The 20,437-nt window shown below is 40.0% G+C and overlaps 1 protein-coding gene across 20 annotated transcripts in view; it reads left to right on the forward strand.

Moving 5' to 3' along the window:
• The window catches only part of LOC148873248 (calcium-dependent protein kinase 24-like), a 119,225-nt gene that overhangs the window by 48,340 nt on the left and 50,448 nt on the right, over positions 1-20,437 (forward strand). For 18 of the 20 annotated variants that reach the window (XM_088966742.1, XM_088966730.1, XM_088966732.1 and 15 more), the window contains 4 exons: positions 3,619-3,742; positions 3,864-4,007; positions 4,191-4,343; positions 20,255-20,370. In XM_088966742.1, the coding sequence (XP_088822868.1) occupies positions 3,619-3,742; positions 3,864-4,007; positions 4,191-4,343; positions 20,255-20,370 (537 nt within the window). The remainder of the gene's footprint in view (positions 1-3,618; positions 3,743-3,863; positions 4,008-4,190; positions 4,344-20,254; positions 20,371-20,437) is intronic. The other 2 variants (XM_088966737.1, XM_088966738.1) reach the window with 1 other exon arrangement.

The raw sequence follows: 20,437 nt of genomic DNA on the forward strand, positions 1-20,437 counted from the left end.
CTGAAAGTGAAGGAAACTTGGCAGTTCAAGAGCTAAAAGGGATGGGGCCTAACAAGGGAAGTACTCAGATATCTTTGAATCTGTATGAGGAGCAGCCCGTTAGTTTCTCTAGGGCCAAATTTCGAAAGCCCAAAAGTCCACTTGGAATGTTGGGTTTAAAATGTAATAGGAGTATCTTTTGTTTTAAATGTTCACAAGGTTTTAGGCGGAGGAGTCTGAACAAAATCTCCTCAAACAAAAGGGTTCGACTATGATATGGAAAATATATGATATCTAAAAATTTTTGACCAGTCAACTGGAATCATAAACGTGGTAGCCAGTCAGGTGTTATTTATCAAAATTCATGGGTGGGTTTTGATTGGTCAAAACTCTTCCCATACCATATCTTTTCCGCATCATAGATTTTCCCCAAACAAAATTAAAAGAAGAAAGGAAGATCGATGGGGTTTCGTAATCTTTAGGTATGGAAAAGGAAGCAGGGTGCAAGTGTTCATTTTGGAGTATTCTCTTTGTTTTGAATGTTTTTGTATGTCAATTCTTTGGAAGTATTTGTCTAATTAGTTTTGTCTTTTCTCTTGGGTGATTTCTTGTCATCTTTCCCTTTGTATTCTCTTTTTTATTTTAATGAGTTTTTCTTTACCCTTCAAAAAACGAGTTTTATTGTCCTTGGCAGTGAGTTATGACTGTTTTGAAGGGATGAGAGATCCATCATATGGATGGTCGAACCCTACAAGAAGGTTGGGAGAAATTTCAAAAATTTCTCTCTCCCATTTGGGAATCGCATTCCCTGTTTTAGAAAACTGCATTTTCAAGGATCAATCTTGAACCAAAACGGACCAGATCTGAAACCAAAAGGGAGGAGAGGGGTATACCTGATAGAAGTAGCAATAACTCCCAATGAAGGTGTTCATGCCCAAGGAGATAACCAAAACTCGCTTCCACTGAAGATGACACAGTGTGTGGTGAAGTAGGATCAACAGGACAACTCTTCAGCAAGAACCGAATTCTTCAGCAAGAATGGAGTAGAGGGATAGTGAGCATGACTTCAAATTGCTTCTTCTATCAAGAAGCAGTATCAAGAACAATTCTTGATCACTCCCACAAGTGGAGATCGAACTGGGTAGGGGCGACAAGAACAGGGAAGAACTCTGCAGTTTGCTGTGTCTTGTCTGGTATGTTTTACATGTCCGCCCTGCACTTTTATTTATAGCCTTAAAGAGACAACCTCCTAATATGATTAGAAGTTTCCTAATCCAAATCTTTATTTGGATCTGGACTCTTTAAGTGATAAGGATAATCCCTTATTTTATCTGCATTTTAAGATCAGCTTAATCCTAATCAAATTAGGAGTTTCCTGATCCAAATCTTTATTTAGATCTGGACTTATTAAGTGGATAAGACTTATCCTCTTATCCTTATCTACTGATCCAAACCCAGATCCGCCCCTATTTAATTAATTTAGTTAACCCAGTTCGAATTGGGCTTTAGGCCCATTAAGCTTATGTGCTCGCTTAACCTCTTAACCTGCTGCCCAGTTTGCTCTCTTTGTATGGCGTGGGACCCAAACATTGATCTACACATCAGCCACATGGGTTCAGCCCAACCTTTGTTACAAGGCCTGACCGAATTCACTGTAGGAGACAGTGAACCCCTGAGCCCATCACTATGGACTCTTAATGGGCCCAACATTTACACTAAATAGTCCTTGGGTTCAGCCACCTTATGAAAACCCAAGGACTGTGGGCAGATGCAAGATTAGCCCATCAGGTATTACCCTCAATGGTCTTACACTTAACCTCTCAGCCCATAATGATCAAACACTGCTCGACAAGAGAGGACCTCTCCCTCGGCTGCAAGGAACAGTGCTGCACTCTCTACTCACATGGATCCCGGGAATTTAAACCAATTGCAAACATTTTGAAACCATAATATATATGTATATCTTTATATAAATATACTTTGCAAAAACAAATTTCAACGGTTGAAATCAACTGCCGACAGTTTAGGTTTCCATTAGAGAGAGTGCATTCCCTGACCATTCACTTTGTCCGACAAAGGGGCTGATCCTGTCACTGTGATCACCCACTCAGGTGAATTTTAAAACTGTCCCAACATGCCTAGGTTTTGACCCCCTCTAAGGATCTCACTGATTGGCATATCAAAGACAGCCCAATCCGACACCTAGTGTAGTACCATAATCGAGTCTAGGGGTCAAGTGTTACATTCCAGTTTTGCCCATCTATCTCCAAGGTTCAGGGCAATATTGGAATTTTGGTCCAGTTCAAGGTTTCAAGAAAACCCACACTGCACGTATCTTAGGTCTCACCCTGGCAGCTGAGACAAGCCACCTAACCAACTTGGCAGTACATTAGTGTCAGCCTTGGCAGGATAAATCTCCCCAGATCCATCTAACAGCTGTGAAGATTCTAAACTAACACGAGTTTCATAAGTGTCCAATTTAAGGGTATTACATAGAAACACAACATAATGACACGAATCAATTATGTACTTTATTCATTTACAATAAATGTCAAAAGGTACATCAATCTGATTGGAGCTAAGGGCATAACTGTCTAACATGTTTGTAATATCAGTTTGATGTTAAGAATGCATTCTTAAATGGGGACATAACTGAATAGATTTATATGCCACTTCCTTTAGGCATGTATGGTAAGGAAATGTAGGGCAAGGTGTGCAAATTGAAGAAATCCCTTTATGGCCTCTACACCTATGGATGCCAACCATAGGGAGTCTTCTAGAGACTTTTGGGGAAGTTGCTATACCTTTGCATGACATGGCTTGATATCTCAATTAATGTTGTATTGTGATAACTAGGTTCTGTAGTTAACATAACTCACAATTTAGTTCAACATGATAAGACAAAACACATTGAAGTAGACTGACATTTTATAAGAGAAAAGTGGCTTCTAGGGAAGTCTGTCTTCCTTTCATTGCCTCAGAGCAATAGTTAGCAAATATTCTGACCAAGGTTGTCCGTAAGGCAAAGTTACAACATTATGTAAGCGAGTTGGGCATGATTGATATCTATGCTCAGCTTGAGGGGGAGTGTAGAGATGATGGGCCAAATTGGCTATAGTTTATTATTGTTTACTTATTTCTGTTTATGCTTTATATATGTTATTAGTGGGCCTGTTTTATTTCTTTTATCATTGTTTTTAGTGCTGGCTGCCCTACTAAGGGTATTCGTGTAATTGTGTTCCTTTTACAATCAAAGACTAAAATACAATAGTGGGGGGACTGGAGAGAGGTTCGATTGACTCTTCCTTTCTTCCTTTTTTTCCATCTTCTTCCTCTATTTTTTCTTCTCTTCTATCTTCTTCTTTTCTACTTTATTTCAGATTATTACAGGTGGGATTTACATCTACCTCATTGCTTCTTGTTCATGCATGAATTTTTCATGTTTGGACAAATTTGAAGAGAAAAGTTCCAGCTTTAGATTATTTTATTTCATTATAAATGCTTAATGCCTATTTCACCCCTTCAGTTATATAATTGTGGGCGATATATTTTTTCTCAAAGGTTTTCTTCTGTTTGTTTGAAACTTTGAATATCAATATTAGATGTCTTTGTTTTTCTGAATGTTTTGTCTTATCATAGATGTGCCACAATCATGGGGTGATGCATCGGGACCTAAAGCCTGAGAATTTCTTGTTTACAGACAGAACTGAAGATTCTGTACTGAGGGCAATTGATTTTGGTCTTTCCATATTTTTTGAGCCTGGTATATCTTTCAGTTTTGTTCCTCTTGTTTTGCCATTGTTTCTTCAGTTCTCATGATGCCGTGATATCTTTGTCTTATATTCACATGACTGAACTGCATCTTTGGTAATTTTTGGCTGAAGGCCAGCGTTTCAATGAAATTGTTGGGAGCCCATTTTATATGGCTCCGGAGGTCCTCAGACGGAATTATGGACCAGAGGTAGATATATGGAGTGCAGGGGTTATCCTCTACATTTTGTTGTGTGGAGTTCCACCTTTCTGGGCAGGTGAATTACTTTTTATTGGTATCATTGCTGAATTTCATGTTACAAATCACTGAGTTCAGACATGAAGCTTTTGAGAATATTTTATTTCAGACACAATATTTGAAACTTCAGTTTGTCCAAAACATCATCTGCGAATATTCTTCAGTGGTTTCTAATGAGCGGGCTTTTGCTATATTAGTACAGAAACTGAAGAAGGAATTGCACAGGCAATTGTCCGATTGGATATAGATTTTATTAGAGATCCTTGGCCAAAGGTTTCTGAAGATGCAAAAGACCTTGTAAGAGGCATGCTCGATCCAAATCCATACTGCCGCTTGACAGTTAAAGAAGTTCTTGGTATTCCCTCCTACTAGTAGCATGCAATCTTCTATAAAAACAGGTCATTGATGAATTTATTTGTTGAAATTATTTTATAGTTATATCAAATTTTATTAACATAACATTATCCTATAAAATTTGGATAAATTTGTAAATTTTAAAGAAAACAATTCTGATGGAATTAAATACATAATAGCTTGATAGTTTTCTGCTATTCAATGGGTATCTTCCATCTTCTGACTTCAAACCATGTTTTGGAATCTTCCAATTAGAAAATTTGAATTTCACCAATTCTTTCTTACAAGATAATCAAGAAGTCAGGAAATAATACTAATAAAGTTGTTCAAAAGAGGATCTAATTGAAGCTATATGAGATTTTTAGCTTCATCAGGGGTTAATCCATCAACTTGATTCGAATATGGTGGACAAACTGAATGCGAAGACCTCTTCAAACCATATGTCCCCTAAAAGTAACACTGTAATCAGGGCAGATTTGGATTGGATTCGGCAATATCGGAATCTGATCCGATTAATTGAAATCTTCAATCTGAATTTGATCTGAAATCCAATCAGATTGGATTTGAATCCTATCGGACTTGGATTGGGTTTGGATTTAATCCGATTTCACTTTATATTTGAAATAAAGAAAGGAATGAAAAATAAAACATTAATTACTTTTTATGCATCTGTGCTCTTAACTCTTGTATGTTTTACCAATTTGTGTCTGTGAAGTATGTTTAGTTCTATTGAACCTTTTTTTTTTTCCTTTCCCCTATTTCATATTCACTCGTCTGACAACCCACAACCAGTTCGATTCCCTATTTCATGTTCACTCATTGTAATCTTGCAAAAAGTTAGGGTAATTCAAAAGGAAAGCAGCAGAGGCAATAACAATAGCAATTGAGGAGGAAGTATGGTGGATGGAGAGGGTTTTTCATTTGCAAGAAGATGGAGGAAGTTCCTGAAGACAGAGGCAAAGGCTTTCATCTCGGAATAAGTTTGGACAAGGAAAGCAACAGTGTTGAAGATTGTCAAACTGAGAAAGGCCTCTTTCATACTGGCAGGAAAAGCTGTGTGGTTGGATTATCATATTGAAGATGAGAGGAAGTACTTTGTGGAAAGAAAGGAGAACAAAAAGGGTTGATTCATAGGTGTTTATGAGTACTATGGAGGTCTCAAACAGTACACTCTTTCCAGAAGGAAGAGGAGCTACAGGATGGACAATCATGGCTAAGGCCTTACAGGAGCACTCACAAACTCAAGAACTCATAAAAAACTTAAGAAGTTTTATTCAGAAAAGAAGGAAGGTGTAACCCAGTCAGGAGACTCCACCGACATGGCAAATGACAAAATAGGGGCTGGTTACAATACAGAGATCGTCCTTTTCCAGCAATGAAAAAATTGTAGACCCGACGATAAGTATAACTGTTATGGTCTTGGGATTACCTTTTGACCTTTGGTCTAAGGACATCTTGAAGATCGCAATGTTCAACGGAGGAGAACTAACCTCCTCTACTATTTCTAACCACAGAGCTGCAAGGATACAACTGGTAGGAGCAAAAACAAGAGAGATTCCGTGCAGGTTAGAGGTTTCTTTTGAAGGATTCATTTTCAATGTTTGGTTGGATTTCTCTGTCGAAGCCCAGTGGTGGTAGGACTGACTTGCCTGAAGAGATGATGATGTGGCAAAATCATTGACAGGAAGACTACCACGACAAGTTGACAACCAGGGAGAGTTTAGAAATTGCATAAATCTGGAAGAATAGTGTTCTAGAAGTCAAAAAGGTCTAGGGTAGAATTCTTTTTGTATTACGAAATCCAAACCACCCGAAGCCAATACGATGGCATGGTCAAATCATACTCTCAGTCAGTGCGGTGGTGTGCAATTTGAAGCAATTAGCTATGTGCCAGGTGTTGATCAAGTCTACAACAGGTCAAAGTCAAGGCGGTTTTGCAAAGGGGTCGAACTGAGTTAAGTCTATATACCGAAGCTTGTGTCTATCTTCTTCCTATTCAACTCAAGCTTGACACAGTTCTGCTCTCCACAAATATCCATCGTCACAAAGCACCCTCCAATGGCAGCAGCGACAATCTACAAGTAGTCAAGTGGCAGATAGACCTAATCCTAATTCCTAGATACTCTAGGACCAAATCAGAGGATCAGGAAGACGATGATGAGGGCTGGTAACTGTGTTGCTTTAGATAGTGAGGATCTGTATTCAGACAAAAGGTCTTCCATTGGCAATATTTGAGGAAAAAAAGGAGTGAGTGATGCAGTGCTTGATGATTTAAATACAGAGATTCTATTTGGGCAAGACAGCAGTGATGTTAAACCAACCCCTATCCTTTCTCTTTCAGACATGAAAGAGAGTTTTGACACAATAGTGCCAAGGATGGAAATGGAGGACTTTGTTGCTCTGGATGGAGTAATATTTGGACCCACTTTACAGGAGATTTCAAGAATAGGTGAGAAGATAGAGTTGTAGATCCCACCTACAATAGTCTAAAATAAAAAAAAGAAAAACAGAAGAGAAGGAGACGGGAGAAAGAAAAGTAAAGGGGGAAGAAGATGGAAGAAAGGGAAGGAAGAAGAGAGAGTTCAAACCAATCTTCAGTCCCCAATGATCTCTTTTATTCTTTTGTTATAAAAAATAAGGGCAATTACATTAGTGCCCTTAGTAGGGCATCCATCACTATAGACAACAATAAAACAACAAAAAAAGTAAAAAGAAAAAATAGGTTCATAACTAAGGTCCTCTATCTACTAACACAAGTCATAATCATTACTTTAAGAAAAATAAAGAAATTAAGGCCCATTCGGCCCATTCTCTCTACACTCCCCCTCAAGCTGAGCATAGATATCAATCATGCCCAGGTTGCTTACACAATGTTGTAACTTTTCCTTGGGGACACACGCTTGGTCAAAACATCTGCTAATTGTTGCTCTGAGGCTGTAAAAGCATAGTTGTCAAGGCGCCTAGGTGCCTAGGCGATGGAATATGAAAGCATAAAATTTATAGATCTCTACTTAAGTTACTATACTAGTTTTTTATACTAACCAACATATCTATATACTAATAAAAGCATTCAAATGAGCAATTAACTATAAATTTCATACAAAAAAACATGCCATCATAAATACATCATTTACATAATAAGGGGGCTCTGTTTCGTTTTGAAAAGAAAATTCTTAAAAAAATAAGAAAATAAAAATGCATGAATAATAGGACGACTTGGACTATGTTTAAGGTCTGTTTCAGGCCAATAAAAAGGTAGAATGCAGCTCAAAAAAGGAGGAAAATAAGGGGACAGAGCCCCTGTTTCATACCAAAATAAATAAATAGTACAAAAATACAAGAAAAAATTTAGAACGTTGAGGTTTCCTTTGGAGCAGGAGAAGCTATGGGATAAAATAGTGGCAAGCATACATGGGATGGAGCAGAATGGATGGGATGCTGGAATCAGAGCAAGGACCACAAGCAAACTTGGGTGGGGAATGTTCCTCGTAAGGATCTGTTTCCCTCCCTGTATGCCCTCTCTGCGTTTAAAAATAAGCCAATTTCTTTTTTCATTACCCCTTCATCCTCTAATTCTGGGTTTGGGTGGAACCTGAGATTGAGGAAGGCTGTGAGGGACTCTGACTTCCACAATGTCTTGAGCCTTCTTGACCTCCTTGATAATGTCTTCATTGACCCCTCAAAGGTGGGCTCTAGAACTTGGACCCCGACTCCCACGGGCTCCTTTCCCTGTGCTTCCTTTTTTAGAGTCTTATGTCAGTCCACCAATCCCACATCCTCTCCTTTCTCGGTTAATGAGGTTTGGTGCAGACCAATCCCTCCTAGGGTTGGTAGTTTTTGTTAGGAAGCCTATCTGGAAAGATTCAATACTTGTAACTTGCTTCAAAAGAAGAGACCCAATACATGCTTATCTCCTCATTGGTGTGTTCTATGCAAAGCGGATGGGGAGACTGGTTTTCCCTTACTGGTATCGTGCCAATTTACAAAGTCAATTTGGGAATGGGCTTTTTCTCTCTTTGGGCACAGGTGGAACCCTCCATCAGATTTTCAGAGCCTATTTTCTCCTTTGTTCAGGTGGCACGTGAAAAGGGGAAGGACAATGTGGACAGGACTGAGGGCTGCAGTATGTTGGTCCTTATGGGAAGAAAGAAATCTTAGAATTTTTTTGGATAAGGAGAGAGGGGCTGAAGAATTCAGGGCTGTGATCCATATCAGGGCTGTACAGTGGCTGAAATCTCTTGAGTTATTCACAGACTACACGGTGGATGACATGTTAAGGAAGTAGGGTGAGATTGGAAGCTGTATGAAGTCCAAATCAGTTGTGAAGATGTCTTGGACACCCCCACCTACTGGATTCCTAAAACTGGACTTTGATGGGAGTTGTAGGGGGAATCCTGGACAGTCAGGGATTGGGGGTGTTTTTAGGGATGAGAATGGGGTCATTTCAGCCATTTTCTCAGGTCCAATTGGAGTGGGGGACTCTCTTAGAGCTGAGATCTTGGCAGTTATGGAAAGTGTTCAGAAAGCCAAGGGAATGGACGTCAGAAAACTCATAATTGAAGGGGACTCGGAGGCGGTCATAGGGTGGCTAAGGAAAGACAACTGTGGATTATGGAAGTACAGCAATAAGAAAAGAAAGTTCAAGTGGCTGGTGCGGGAAATGGAAATCAGGCTGAGTTGGGTTAAAAGATTAGCTAACTCTATAGCTGATGGGCTAGCTAAATAGGGGATAGAAAGGGATGTAATGTTTTGGGCTAAGTTGTAACTAATTTGCTTCTTTTTTCCTTTCTTTCTTTGAGGACTTAAGTTGTCTTTGGAAGATAAGAGTGTTTGTCTTCCTTGATGTAACTATTCCTATCAAATTTTAATAAAATTACTGAAGTTGTTATTGATCAAAAAAAAAAAGATAATGTTCCTTGCAGAATAAGAGCTTTTATTACTTGCAGAATAAGAGCGTCTACAGTACTTTGAGAACTTACATGATTTACAATGTAAAATTGACACTTTAGTTTCTTTAAACAAAGTTGGAAACAAACTCAACGAAGAAAAAGAAGTATGACCTAAACGATATTGACATAACATAATATGATTGATTGACTTCGACACATTTGAACCGAAAGTTGTTCTCGGAAGTGATACTTGACTTTGTCCAATCCGGTAGTTATATTCCATTTGCCTCATGGCCACTCCTAATCACCTTTTGAAATTTCATGTCCTGAAAAACATAGTAAGAAGGAAAAAAGGTCACACTACAGTTCAAGGATTTTGTCAAATTGCTAACTAAAAGCAAGTTAGAATTTAGTTTAGGAACATGAAGAACTAAGGATAAGGTGAGGGTATCTGGAGCTTTGATGTTTCCCTTGCCAGACATAGGAGCAAGGGAGCCATCGGCAAGGGAGATTGTATCTCGGCCAGATAAAATTTGGTAAGTAGAAAATAAATGGACACACTAGTTATATGGTCAAAGGCATTAGAATCAATTATCCAAGGGATTCTACGATTACCTGAGATGGAAGCATTGGTTTGCAATAGCACGAATACTTGAATGGGCATATGTAGATGAGGAGCCTTTTCCTGAAGATGTACTAGCTGTAGTAATAGACTCTATGTGGCTAATGAGTCGTCCATACTTCTCATACTTTGCTTTGGCAGTTGCTAGTTGTTCCTCTTCTGACTTCTCATCACCAGAACCCTTTTCAACATCCAACTTAAAAGTCAATTTTGAGAAGAGTTGCATTACAGGTGTAAACATAGAGGATAGAGAGTTAGAAGTTTGTGCTGAAATCTTGGGTTGCAATGTCTTTCATTGGCCTTTAAGCTACCTAGGATTACCCTCAGGAACCAACCCAAAAGATTCAAGCTTTTGGAATCCGGTTGTAGAAAAGGTGTCAAAGAAACTAGCGTGTTGGAAAAGGGGCTACATTTCCCTAGGAGGTAGGATCACCCTAATAAAGTCAGCTCTAGCAAACCTCCCTTTGTACTATATGTCAGTCTTCAAGATGCTGGTGGGAGTAAGTAGGAGAATTGAGAAATTAATAAGGGATTTCTTATGGGAGCCAGGAGAAGAGAAAAGAGATCATAAGGTGTGCTGGGAGATAGTCAATAGAGGTAAAAAGTGTGGGGGTCTTGGAATAGGAAATATCCAAACAAGAAATTTTTCTCTACAAGGGAAGTGGTTATAGAGAATGCCGAAAGAAAGAGAAACTATGGGCAAGGGTGGTGGTGAGCATACACGGTCTATTGGATAATGGATGGGATGCTGGTTCACTGCAACGGGCTACCAGTGCTTCACCTTGGAAGGCCATACAAGCGATTCTACTTTGTTTCTTGCCTCTTGTAATGTTTGAACCCAATTTTGGCAACCTAATCAAATTCTGGGATCAAATCTGGTATGGGAACTCCCCTTTGAAGGATTTATACCCCTCTTTGTATTCTTTATCATGTTTCAAGAGTGAGCCCATTTCTACTTTCTTGGTCTCTTCAAACCCAATCAATGGTTTTGAGTGGAACCTTGGCTTTAGAAGGGGATTAAGGGATTCAGAATTTGATAGTGTACACTATTAACCTTGAAGGAACTTTCTTTGATCCTGATAAGTTTGATGAAAGAATTTGGACACCTTCCTCTTTGGATCTGTTCTCCTGTAACTCAATTCTTCAAAGTTTTAACCCAACCTCCCCTTAGTCCCCATCAATCTTTTCCCGTTAAGGAGGTATGGTGGAAGCCTATCCCACCCAGGATTGTGGCCTTTTGTGGGGAAGTTGTACACGAAAGAATAACTATTTTTGACTGGCTACAAAAGAAGAGTAAAAAGTGGTGCCTTTCCCCCCACAGGTCTATTCTTTGTGTGAATAAACCCTAGTTGTTTCTAGGTCAAAGTAGAGAAGAAAAAAGAAGAATGAAAAGAGAAAGAAGAAGGAGAGGAGAAGAGTGTTCGTCCAGACTAGAAGAGAGGATGTTCAAAAGTCACTCTCCTAGCTGACCCACTTGACTTTTATTCATGAAAAAACTTGAGTTACAAGAAAGACAATTTTGCCCCTCATAGAAGATGGGACACATAACTTAAACTCAGATACAATAGACATTTCACTTTCAATGAGATGCACCAGAATGACCAAAATACCCCTAACTCGAGCATTCTAACACTCCCTCTCAAGCTGGAGTGTATATATCATATAGTCCCAGCTTGTTACAAATGTAATATATTCTTCCCCGAGACAATCCTTTTGTAAAGATATCTGCCCACTGGTTTCCTGAGCTCACATGAGATGTAGTTATTACCCCACTTATCACTTTCTCTCTCACAAAGTGACAATCCACCTCAATATGTTTAGTTTTTTCATGGAAGACAGGATTGGATGCGATGTGAACAGCAGCTTGGTTATCACAGTATAGTTTCATGGGTTTGTCAATTGAGAAACCCATCTCCTGTAGTAGGTTCTTCAGCCATACTAGTTCACATGTGGTATGGGCCATAGCCTTGTACTCTGCTTCCGCACTACTTCTTGCCACCACTGTTTGCTTCTTGCTATTCCAAGTTACAAGATTGCCACCCAGGAAGGTACAATACCCTGTGGTTGACCTCCTGTCTGATATAGAGCTAGCCCAATCAGCATCTGTGTACCCTACTATCTCAAGAGGTCCTCCTTTTTGGTATAACAAACCACGACCTGGAGCACCCTTTAGGTACTTAACAATTCTCAAAACAGCTTCCCAGTGAAGAACCCGAGGATGTTGCATAAACTGACTCACCACACTCGTAGCAAATGATATATCTGGTCGGGTAATGGTCAGGTAGTTCAACTTTCCCACCAACCTTCTGTATCTTCCAGGATCATCAAACTCTTCACTTGCATCCACACTTAACTTGGCATTGAGTTCCATAGGAGTCTCTGCTGGTTTAGCACCTAACAACCCTGTTTCTTCAAGTAGATCAAGAACATATTTCCTCTGACATAGGTTAATCCCCTGTTTTGTCCTCGCAACTTCTATTCCTAAGAAGTACTTTAGCTTCTCCATATCTTTCGTATTGAAGTGGTCTTGTAAGAATTTTTTAGCCTGTCAATTCCATTGTTGTCGCTTCCAGTTATGACAATATCATCTACATACACGACTAGCAAGATTTTTCCATCTTTTGAGTTTAGCTGAACACGGAATGATCAACTTGACACTGTTTCATCCCAAAGGCCTTCACTTCATTGAACCTGCCGAACTATGCACGAGGAGATTGTTTCAGTCCATAGATTGCCTTTTTGAGCCTGCACACTTTACCAGCCTCCCCCTGAGCAACAAACCCTGGTGGTTGCTCCATATATACCTCTTCAACAAGATCACCATGTAGGAAGGCATTTTTGATGTCAAGTTGTAGGAGAGGCCAATCATAAATAGTAGCCAATGAGATCAACACCTGAACTGAACCAATTTTAGCCACAGGAGAGAATGTCTCCATATAGTCCACACCATATAACTGAGAATAGCCCTTGGCTACTAACCTTGCCTTCAATCGTTCTACACTGCCATCAGGAAGATGCTTCACTGTATAGACCCATTTACACCCAACAGTGTGCTTACCAGGAGGAAGGGTGGTGAGTTCCCACGTATGATTATGTTGTAGAGTAGAGAGTTTTTCTTCCATGGCTTGCCGCCACCCTAGAGAGGCAAGGGCTTCCTGTACAGTCTTGGGAATGGGAACCGATGAGAGTAATGATATAAACTTGCAATGAGAAGCAAAAAGGTGCGCAGTGGAAACATAGTCTGAAATGGGATGAGAAGTACAAGTACGTTTACCTTTCCGCAAAGCAATAGGGAGGTGAAGATCTGAGGGAGAAGGAGTAGTAGCAGGATCTGTCGGCGGGTGCTGAAGTGGAGGAGGAGCCGAAGCACTTCTGCGAGTATACACTTGAGTAATTGGCGGCCTCTCTGTAGTAACTGGCATATGATGTGCATTTGCAGTAGGAGTGGGAGCAACGGGAAGGGGGTCCACAACCGGAATAGGAAGAGGAACCACAGAGGGAGAAGAAGAGACCCCAGCATTGGAGAAAAAAGGAACTGACTCAAAGAAGGTGACATCAGGGCACACAAACGATTTATGAAACTTAGGATTATAACACTTGTACCCTTTCTGAGTCCTTGAGTAGCCAAGAAAAATACACTTCGTAGCCCGAGCATCTAGCTTGTCTACTCCAGGCCCCAAGTGCTGAACAAAACAAACATAGCCAAAGACTCTTGGGGTGAGAGGAAAGGGAGACAGAGTGGGGAACAACACGGAGAAAGGGGATTGACTTCCAAGGATTGACATGGGCATCCGATTTATTAAAAAACAGGATGTAAGAACAGCATCACTCCAAAAGTGCTTTGGGGCATGCATATTGATCATCCAGGACCGAGCAGTTTCAGGAAGATGTCTATTTTTCCGTTCAGTTACACCGTTTTATTGCGGGGTGTAGGCACAAGAAGTTTGATGAATTATTCCATGATGTTCTAGGTATTGCTGAAATGATGAGGAGATGTATTCTTTGGCATTATCGGAGCGAAGTATTTTCATATGAACACCAAACTGAGTGCGTATTTTAGCATGAAATTTCTGAAAAATAGAGAACAATTCACTACGGTCTTTCATAAGATAGATCCATGTCATCCTTGAAAAGTCATCAACAAAGATTACAAAATACTTAAACCCATTGTATGACACTGTTTTAACTGGATCCCATACATCAGAATGAACTAAAGCAAAAGGACTTGAGACACGACTATCAGTTTTTGGACTAAATGAGATTCGATGATGTTTTCCCAACTGACATGACTCACAATCTAATGATGAAAGATGACTCAAGGAAGGAACTAGCAGCTTCAAAGCCTTGAGAGAGGGATGACCAAGTCTGCAGTGCCATTGGAGAGGAGTAAGAGACGACTAAAAAGCCATTGGAGGGCCACCACCATCAAGGTAATACAAACCACCGGCTTCATGCCCTCCACCAATCTTCGCCCCCGTTTTGAGATCCTGAAACACACAAGAAGAAGGATAGAAGGTTACAGAACAATTAAGGGACTTGGTTAATCTACTAATAGACATAAGGTTAAAAGGGAACTTAGGAACATATAAAATAGATGCTAAAGACAATGAGGAGAGATCAACATCACCAACACCACAAATAGGAGATGTCGAACCATTAGCAAGTGTAATTGTCTGAGATGTGGAGGTGCGAGAAAGGGGAGAAAATACATCAGGAGTCCCAGACATATGGTCCAAGGCGGTAGAATCAATGATCCAGGGTGAGGCTTTGGAAGCTAAACAAGTCATACTTGAATGATCCCGTGGTACACTCACCATTTCCTGCCCGGAAGCACAAGTGGGTGTGGAGGGGGTTGGTGCAGTTTGCTGGCTTTCAGTAATTGTGCTACTACTCTTAGATGTAACATGGTTAGCCCAAGTGTTGGGTGGACCACGCAAATCATAGCAGAAATTAACTGTGTGCCCCTCTAAGCCACAATGTGTACATTTTCTCTGAGCATTACCCCTTCCTTTTCCATGGCCTCCCCCTGACTCATGACCTCCAGTCCGGCCACTGGCCTGGTTAAACATGTGTCCACCACGGTTGCTTGGAGGACCACTGCTGCCACCACCACTTCTACTTCCACGACTACTCCCTTTAGTCACTACCAAACCAGATCTATCAGAGATGGAAGAGTGTTCCACTGGCTCAATGGATGTCCTCTTAAGACGGGCAAAAACTTCTTCAAGTGAGGGGAGAGCTGTTCCCCCTAATATCTGTGCTCTGACAGGCTCATACTCAGCCTTCAAGCCCACAAGAAACCTAGTCATATTAAGCTGTTGACGTTGTTGTTGTTGGATCTGGACATCTGATGTTAGAGGGTGATACACATTTAGCTCATTGCGGATGTTTCTCATACTTGCATAATACTCTTCTAAGCTTTGACTTCCTTGTTTCAAATTGAAGTACTCTTGGTATAACTGATATACCCTAGTTGTGTTGTCTTGTCCAGAGTACAACCTTTTAGCATGATCCCAGATCTCTTTGGCTGTATCTAGGAACATGAAGTTTACACTAATCTTTGGTTCCATGTTGTTCCAAAGCCATGTCATTATCTGTGCATTATCTTGTTCCCAATCACTGAACCCAGGAGAATCAGAGGAAGGTTTCTCCTCCCTCACATGTTTTACTTTCCTCTTGGCCTGTATCCTCTGAATATACACTACAATCTCATACTTGTCACAAGACTTATCTCACTTACAATACCACCAACCCACTTTCTTCAACTGCACATTACACACTACACTCTAAAGCTGAAATCATTCAGTCAACACATCAAACACTTGGACTGCACACTGCAGGACCATTTACCACCAACACACCACTACTGAAATTACTGTCATTTCATCGAACACTTGTTCTGCATACTGCAGAACTGATTACACACAAGGTCTCACTTTCAAGTATTTAAAAAACATAGATATGTCAGCCACCACAACACAATCAACACCACACCACTGCTGTCATGGACATCAGCAGTCTACCACTCTTCTTTCAGCACACATGTGAGCAAGAAAACACAAAAAAAAAGGACATGACTGATATGTGTATCAGCTTCACCCAGCACCACAACAACTAACTTTTGAAGCACAAAAAAAATTAACATTCACAGTCCATTTCTGAACACACAACAGCAGTGTCCATGCCTGTATACGACCAGCCCTCTTCGTACACTGAATAGAGGGTCTAGTATACCACTTCAACGACCACCTCAGCACTGGCCAGAGGCATTCTCACCTCCATGCCCTCAAAATGACAACTCCTTTTCAGCCCTTTATCGAGTCTTCAATTAGATCAGCTGTAGGATGATGAAACCTACTGTGAAGCTGGCGGCGAACCCAGGAAGTAGACAGCAGCAAGAAAACGAACACCAAACCTTAATGCTCTGATACCATGTGAATAAACCCTAGTTGTTTCTAGGTCAAAGTAGAGAAGAATAAAGAAGAAAGAAGAGAGAAAGAAGAAGAAGGAGAGGAGAAGAGTGTTCGTCCAGACTCGAAGAGAGGATGTTCAAAAGTCACTCTCCTAGCTGACCCACTTGACTTTTATTCATGAAAAAACTTGAGTTACAAGAAAGACAATTTTGTCCCTCATATAAGATGGGACACATAACTTAAACTCAGATACAATAGTAATTTCACTTTCAATAAGATACACCAGAATGACCAAAATACCCTTGACTCGAGCATTCTAACACTTTGTAAGGCTAATAGTGAGATTTGCTTTCATTTGTTTATTACTTGTCTGTTTGTTGCTGGCATTTGGGAATGTCTGCTTTCCTTATTTGAGTGCAGGTGGACACCTCCGGATGACATCAAAAGTCTCTTTGATCCAACTTCCTGTCCATGGCCGAGGAAGATAGGTAGCATCATGTGGAAGAGTGCTAGGGTGGCAATAATCTAGGTAGTGTGGGAAGAAAGAAATGCAATAGTTTTTAGAGAATAGGAAAGAACAAAGGAGGTCTTGATTGAATCAATACTGATTAGAGTGGCTCAATGGCTGAAGTCCTTAGAAAGCTTCTCATTTATATCCACTGATGACATCATTAGAAACTGGAAGGTAGTGGAAAACTCAAATGTCAATAAGCAGCCTGTTATTCCTATCTGGGCCCCTTTTGAAAGAGGATTTATAAAGCTTAACTTTGACGGAAGTAGCATGGGAAACCTAAGATGGTCAGGAATTGGAGGTGTATTCAGGGATGGGGAGGGTATAGTGTGTGCATTATTCTCAGGCCCAACAGGTGAAGGAGACTCACTAAGAGCAGAAGTAATGGAAGTTATGGAAGGGGTGCAAAGGGCTAGAACCATGAATGTTAGAAAGCTAATCATTGAAGGGGATTCCAAACTGGTAGTGGCTTGGCTATTGGATGAGGAAAGTAGGATGTGGAAAAACAATAATGAGAAGAAAAAATTCAGATGGATCATAAAGGACATGGAACTAAGAATACAGTGGGTGAAAAGAACAACTAATTTGATGGTTGATGCACTAGCCAAGCAAGGGGTTGGGAGAATTCAAACATTTTGGGCACAAATGTAATTTTAATTATAACTAAAGTTAAAGGGGAGAGATAAGAGGGCTTGTCTCTCTTCCACTTTCTCTTGTACACTTTCTTTTAAATTCAATGAAGTAATCTTATATTCACCCAAAAAAAAAAAAAAGCTTTGGATGTAGTTTCCAACGGGTATCCTTTTTGTGCTTAGGTTTCTTGCAATACTCACATACTATATCTTTCTTCTTAGTACTAGCCCTTGGCTTCGTCCTAGCATTTGCAAAACGATCTGTAGAGGCCTCTGTAACCTGTACCTGTTTCCGACTTTTCTCACGGATAACCATGGCATAAGCTTAGGACAAGGTAACTTCATCTTTTGCCAAAATATTTTGTCTAACAATGTCATACTCTGGATTGAGTCCAGCGATTAACTCAAAGACCAAATTTCTCTTCACTTACTTCCTATGAGTCTCAACATCTTTAGTACACCCCACACAACAGTCTCTATCTGGTCAATCTCCTACCAAAGAGATTTCAGCATAGAAAAATAAACAACCAAAGGTTTCTCCCCATGTCTTAAATTATTGACATTGTTCTTCAGCTTGTAGGCCCTAGCAACATTCAACTTTTGGTAATAGGTCTCTGTAGCACTGTCCCACACCTTTTTTGCAGTATCTATCCATAGGCAATGCTGACTGATATGTGGTTGCATGGAATTCATTAACCAACCTATTACACTGTAGTTCTCACCTCTCATAGGTAGGGTCATCCTCCACAGGTTTCTTCTTGGTCCTAGTGATATACCCCCATTTCTCTATACTGCAAACATGAATCTTTATAGACTGCGACCAAGCTAAAAATTTGACTCCCTCCAACTTTACTGAGGTTATTGTCCTTGATAGAGTCTCCATAGACTCTTCTAGGCCAAACCCGAAATTGGTGGAGTTCCATCTTACCTCCAGTTTGCTCCATTGGCCAAATGGAGATAAATGAAAATCAAAATAGGGTGTTACTAGTCAAGACTTATTGTCCTAAGTAAAAAATTGCTCTTCAAACAGCCAAATTAGGGTATTCATTGGACTTGACAAAATGGGAGAGAGGGAGAAAGTCTGGCCGCTCCTACCAGAGGCTTCAGAAACTTTTCCAACTTGGATCAATCTTCTATTCTATCCCAAACACCACTTAAAGACTCCCTCTATACCTTGTAATAAAAATGCCCTCCAGTTAGCTAGGGTTTTTGGGAAACTCTCCAAGAACCTGCGTTGGGCCCCAAACCAGCATTGCAAAGAGAGAGAAAGAGTCCAAAACCCTCTTTAGCCCCCAATGATCTCTTTTATTCTTTTGTTGTAAATACTAACATAAGTCATAAACATAACTTAAAGTAAAATAATGAAACTAAGGCCCATCCAGCCCATTATCTCTACAGAGCTTTTGATAACCAATGGCCAAACATAAATTTTTTAATCAGGGCTGAACAAGAGAGGTCTGGAAGTGATCAAAGGTTGAATAATGACATGCCAACTCCCCTCAAGAGCAAACTAATCGCATTGGAAGGTTGCAACCCTATCCTTGAATTGGATGGGACTACAAAGAGTGCTCACTTGGTGGAGTCGTGTCTTTTCCCCTCAGTCTCAGGTACTCTTGTCAATTCAGTTTGCAGAACTAATAATTTCCCTATGCCTGAAACAGGTGTTCCAGTGATTACTCACTCTGTTGAGCTCAGAGCCCCTGCAACTAAAGATGGCGAAGGTGTTGTTAACAAGGAGCCTGTGGAAGTAGGGTTGGTAAGAGTAGATGATGAGGAAAAGGAAAGAAGGGAGAAAGGTTTGGGAGCTAATGAGTAACCTGTTTGGGGCTTTAAAAGATAAAGAAGTGACAAGTTTGCAAGAAAATTTGGGTGGCTGGGAGCTAATTTAGGGGTGGATAATGGTACTACTTTGAGAGAAAAGGATAATAAAGTTGGGAGGGGGGAGCAAAGAAGCAGAAGACTCTGTAGCTGAACTTATTGGGAAACTTGGGTGTAGAATTAAAGATCCCAATGACCTGAAAGTTTATCTAAGGAACTTTGAAGGAGGGGGAAAGAAAGAAAGAGGAAGCTAAGTGAGGTGGAGAGATTGAAAAGGGATATCGAGGGGAATAAAGAGTTTAGTGGAGGAAGGGAAGGGAAAAGAGGATCGAGGAAGAAGGTTAAAAAAGAAAGGGGTTCTAAAGTAGTGTGAGATGAGAATTTTAGGTTGGAATGTAAAAGGTTTAGGGAGTGCAAGAAGAGATCAGTAATTAAGGATGTTTTAAGAAAAGAAAAAGCAGATGTAGTCATTTTACAAGAAACTGGTCTATTAGGAGAAACACCAGTAGATACTCTTATAGATCATAATATGAAGATTTCTGATAGTGATGGGGAGCCTCTGGTCGATCTCTCTTTGTTTTCAGTCCTTTTCTTCCCTCCTCTTCTCTCTTCTTTCACTTGAACCAGGACAGATCTTTTATTTATTATTAATCTCAACTATTTTCAGACTGGATCACATTTCTATTAAGATCTCTTTTCTTCAAGCATAGTTTTTGTTTATTTTTAGTTTCTATCATGGACGCCTAGCTTCTGTTCACCTAATTAAAATCTTTTGGTAATATTTTATGTTTGTGCTGGTAAGATGAGGATCAAAAATGTTTTTGGAAAATCTCCTACACTTTGGGAAATGTTTCATATATTGTCAAATAGGACTTCTTTGACAATTATTTTCTTAGTTTAGTTTTATTTTGATTTTGGTATTAGTCCACACTTGAATTTGTTGCTAATCCCAATTTCTCATTCACACAAAGTGAAATTACACTGTATGATAAATGAGCTAATTCTTTTTCTTAAATGTTATATGAAGAACATCCATGGCTGCAAAATGCCAATAAGGTACTGAATGTTCCTCTAGGAGAATGTGTCACAACAATGATTAAGCAGTTCTCATTGATGAATAAATTTAAGAAGAGAGCTCTAAGAGTAAGTAAAAGCTTCTTTGAATTCGTGGAAGTTGTTTTCTATTTGTCTATGTTCTGTTGATTAAATT

This window comes from Nelumbo lutea, chromosome 1 (assembly GCF_056320005.1).
Source record: "Nelumbo lutea isolate HS-2025 chromosome 1, American lotus-T2T, whole genome shotgun sequence".
Classification (NCBI taxonomy): domain Eukaryota; kingdom Viridiplantae; phylum Streptophyta; class Magnoliopsida; order Proteales; family Nelumbonaceae; genus Nelumbo; species Nelumbo lutea.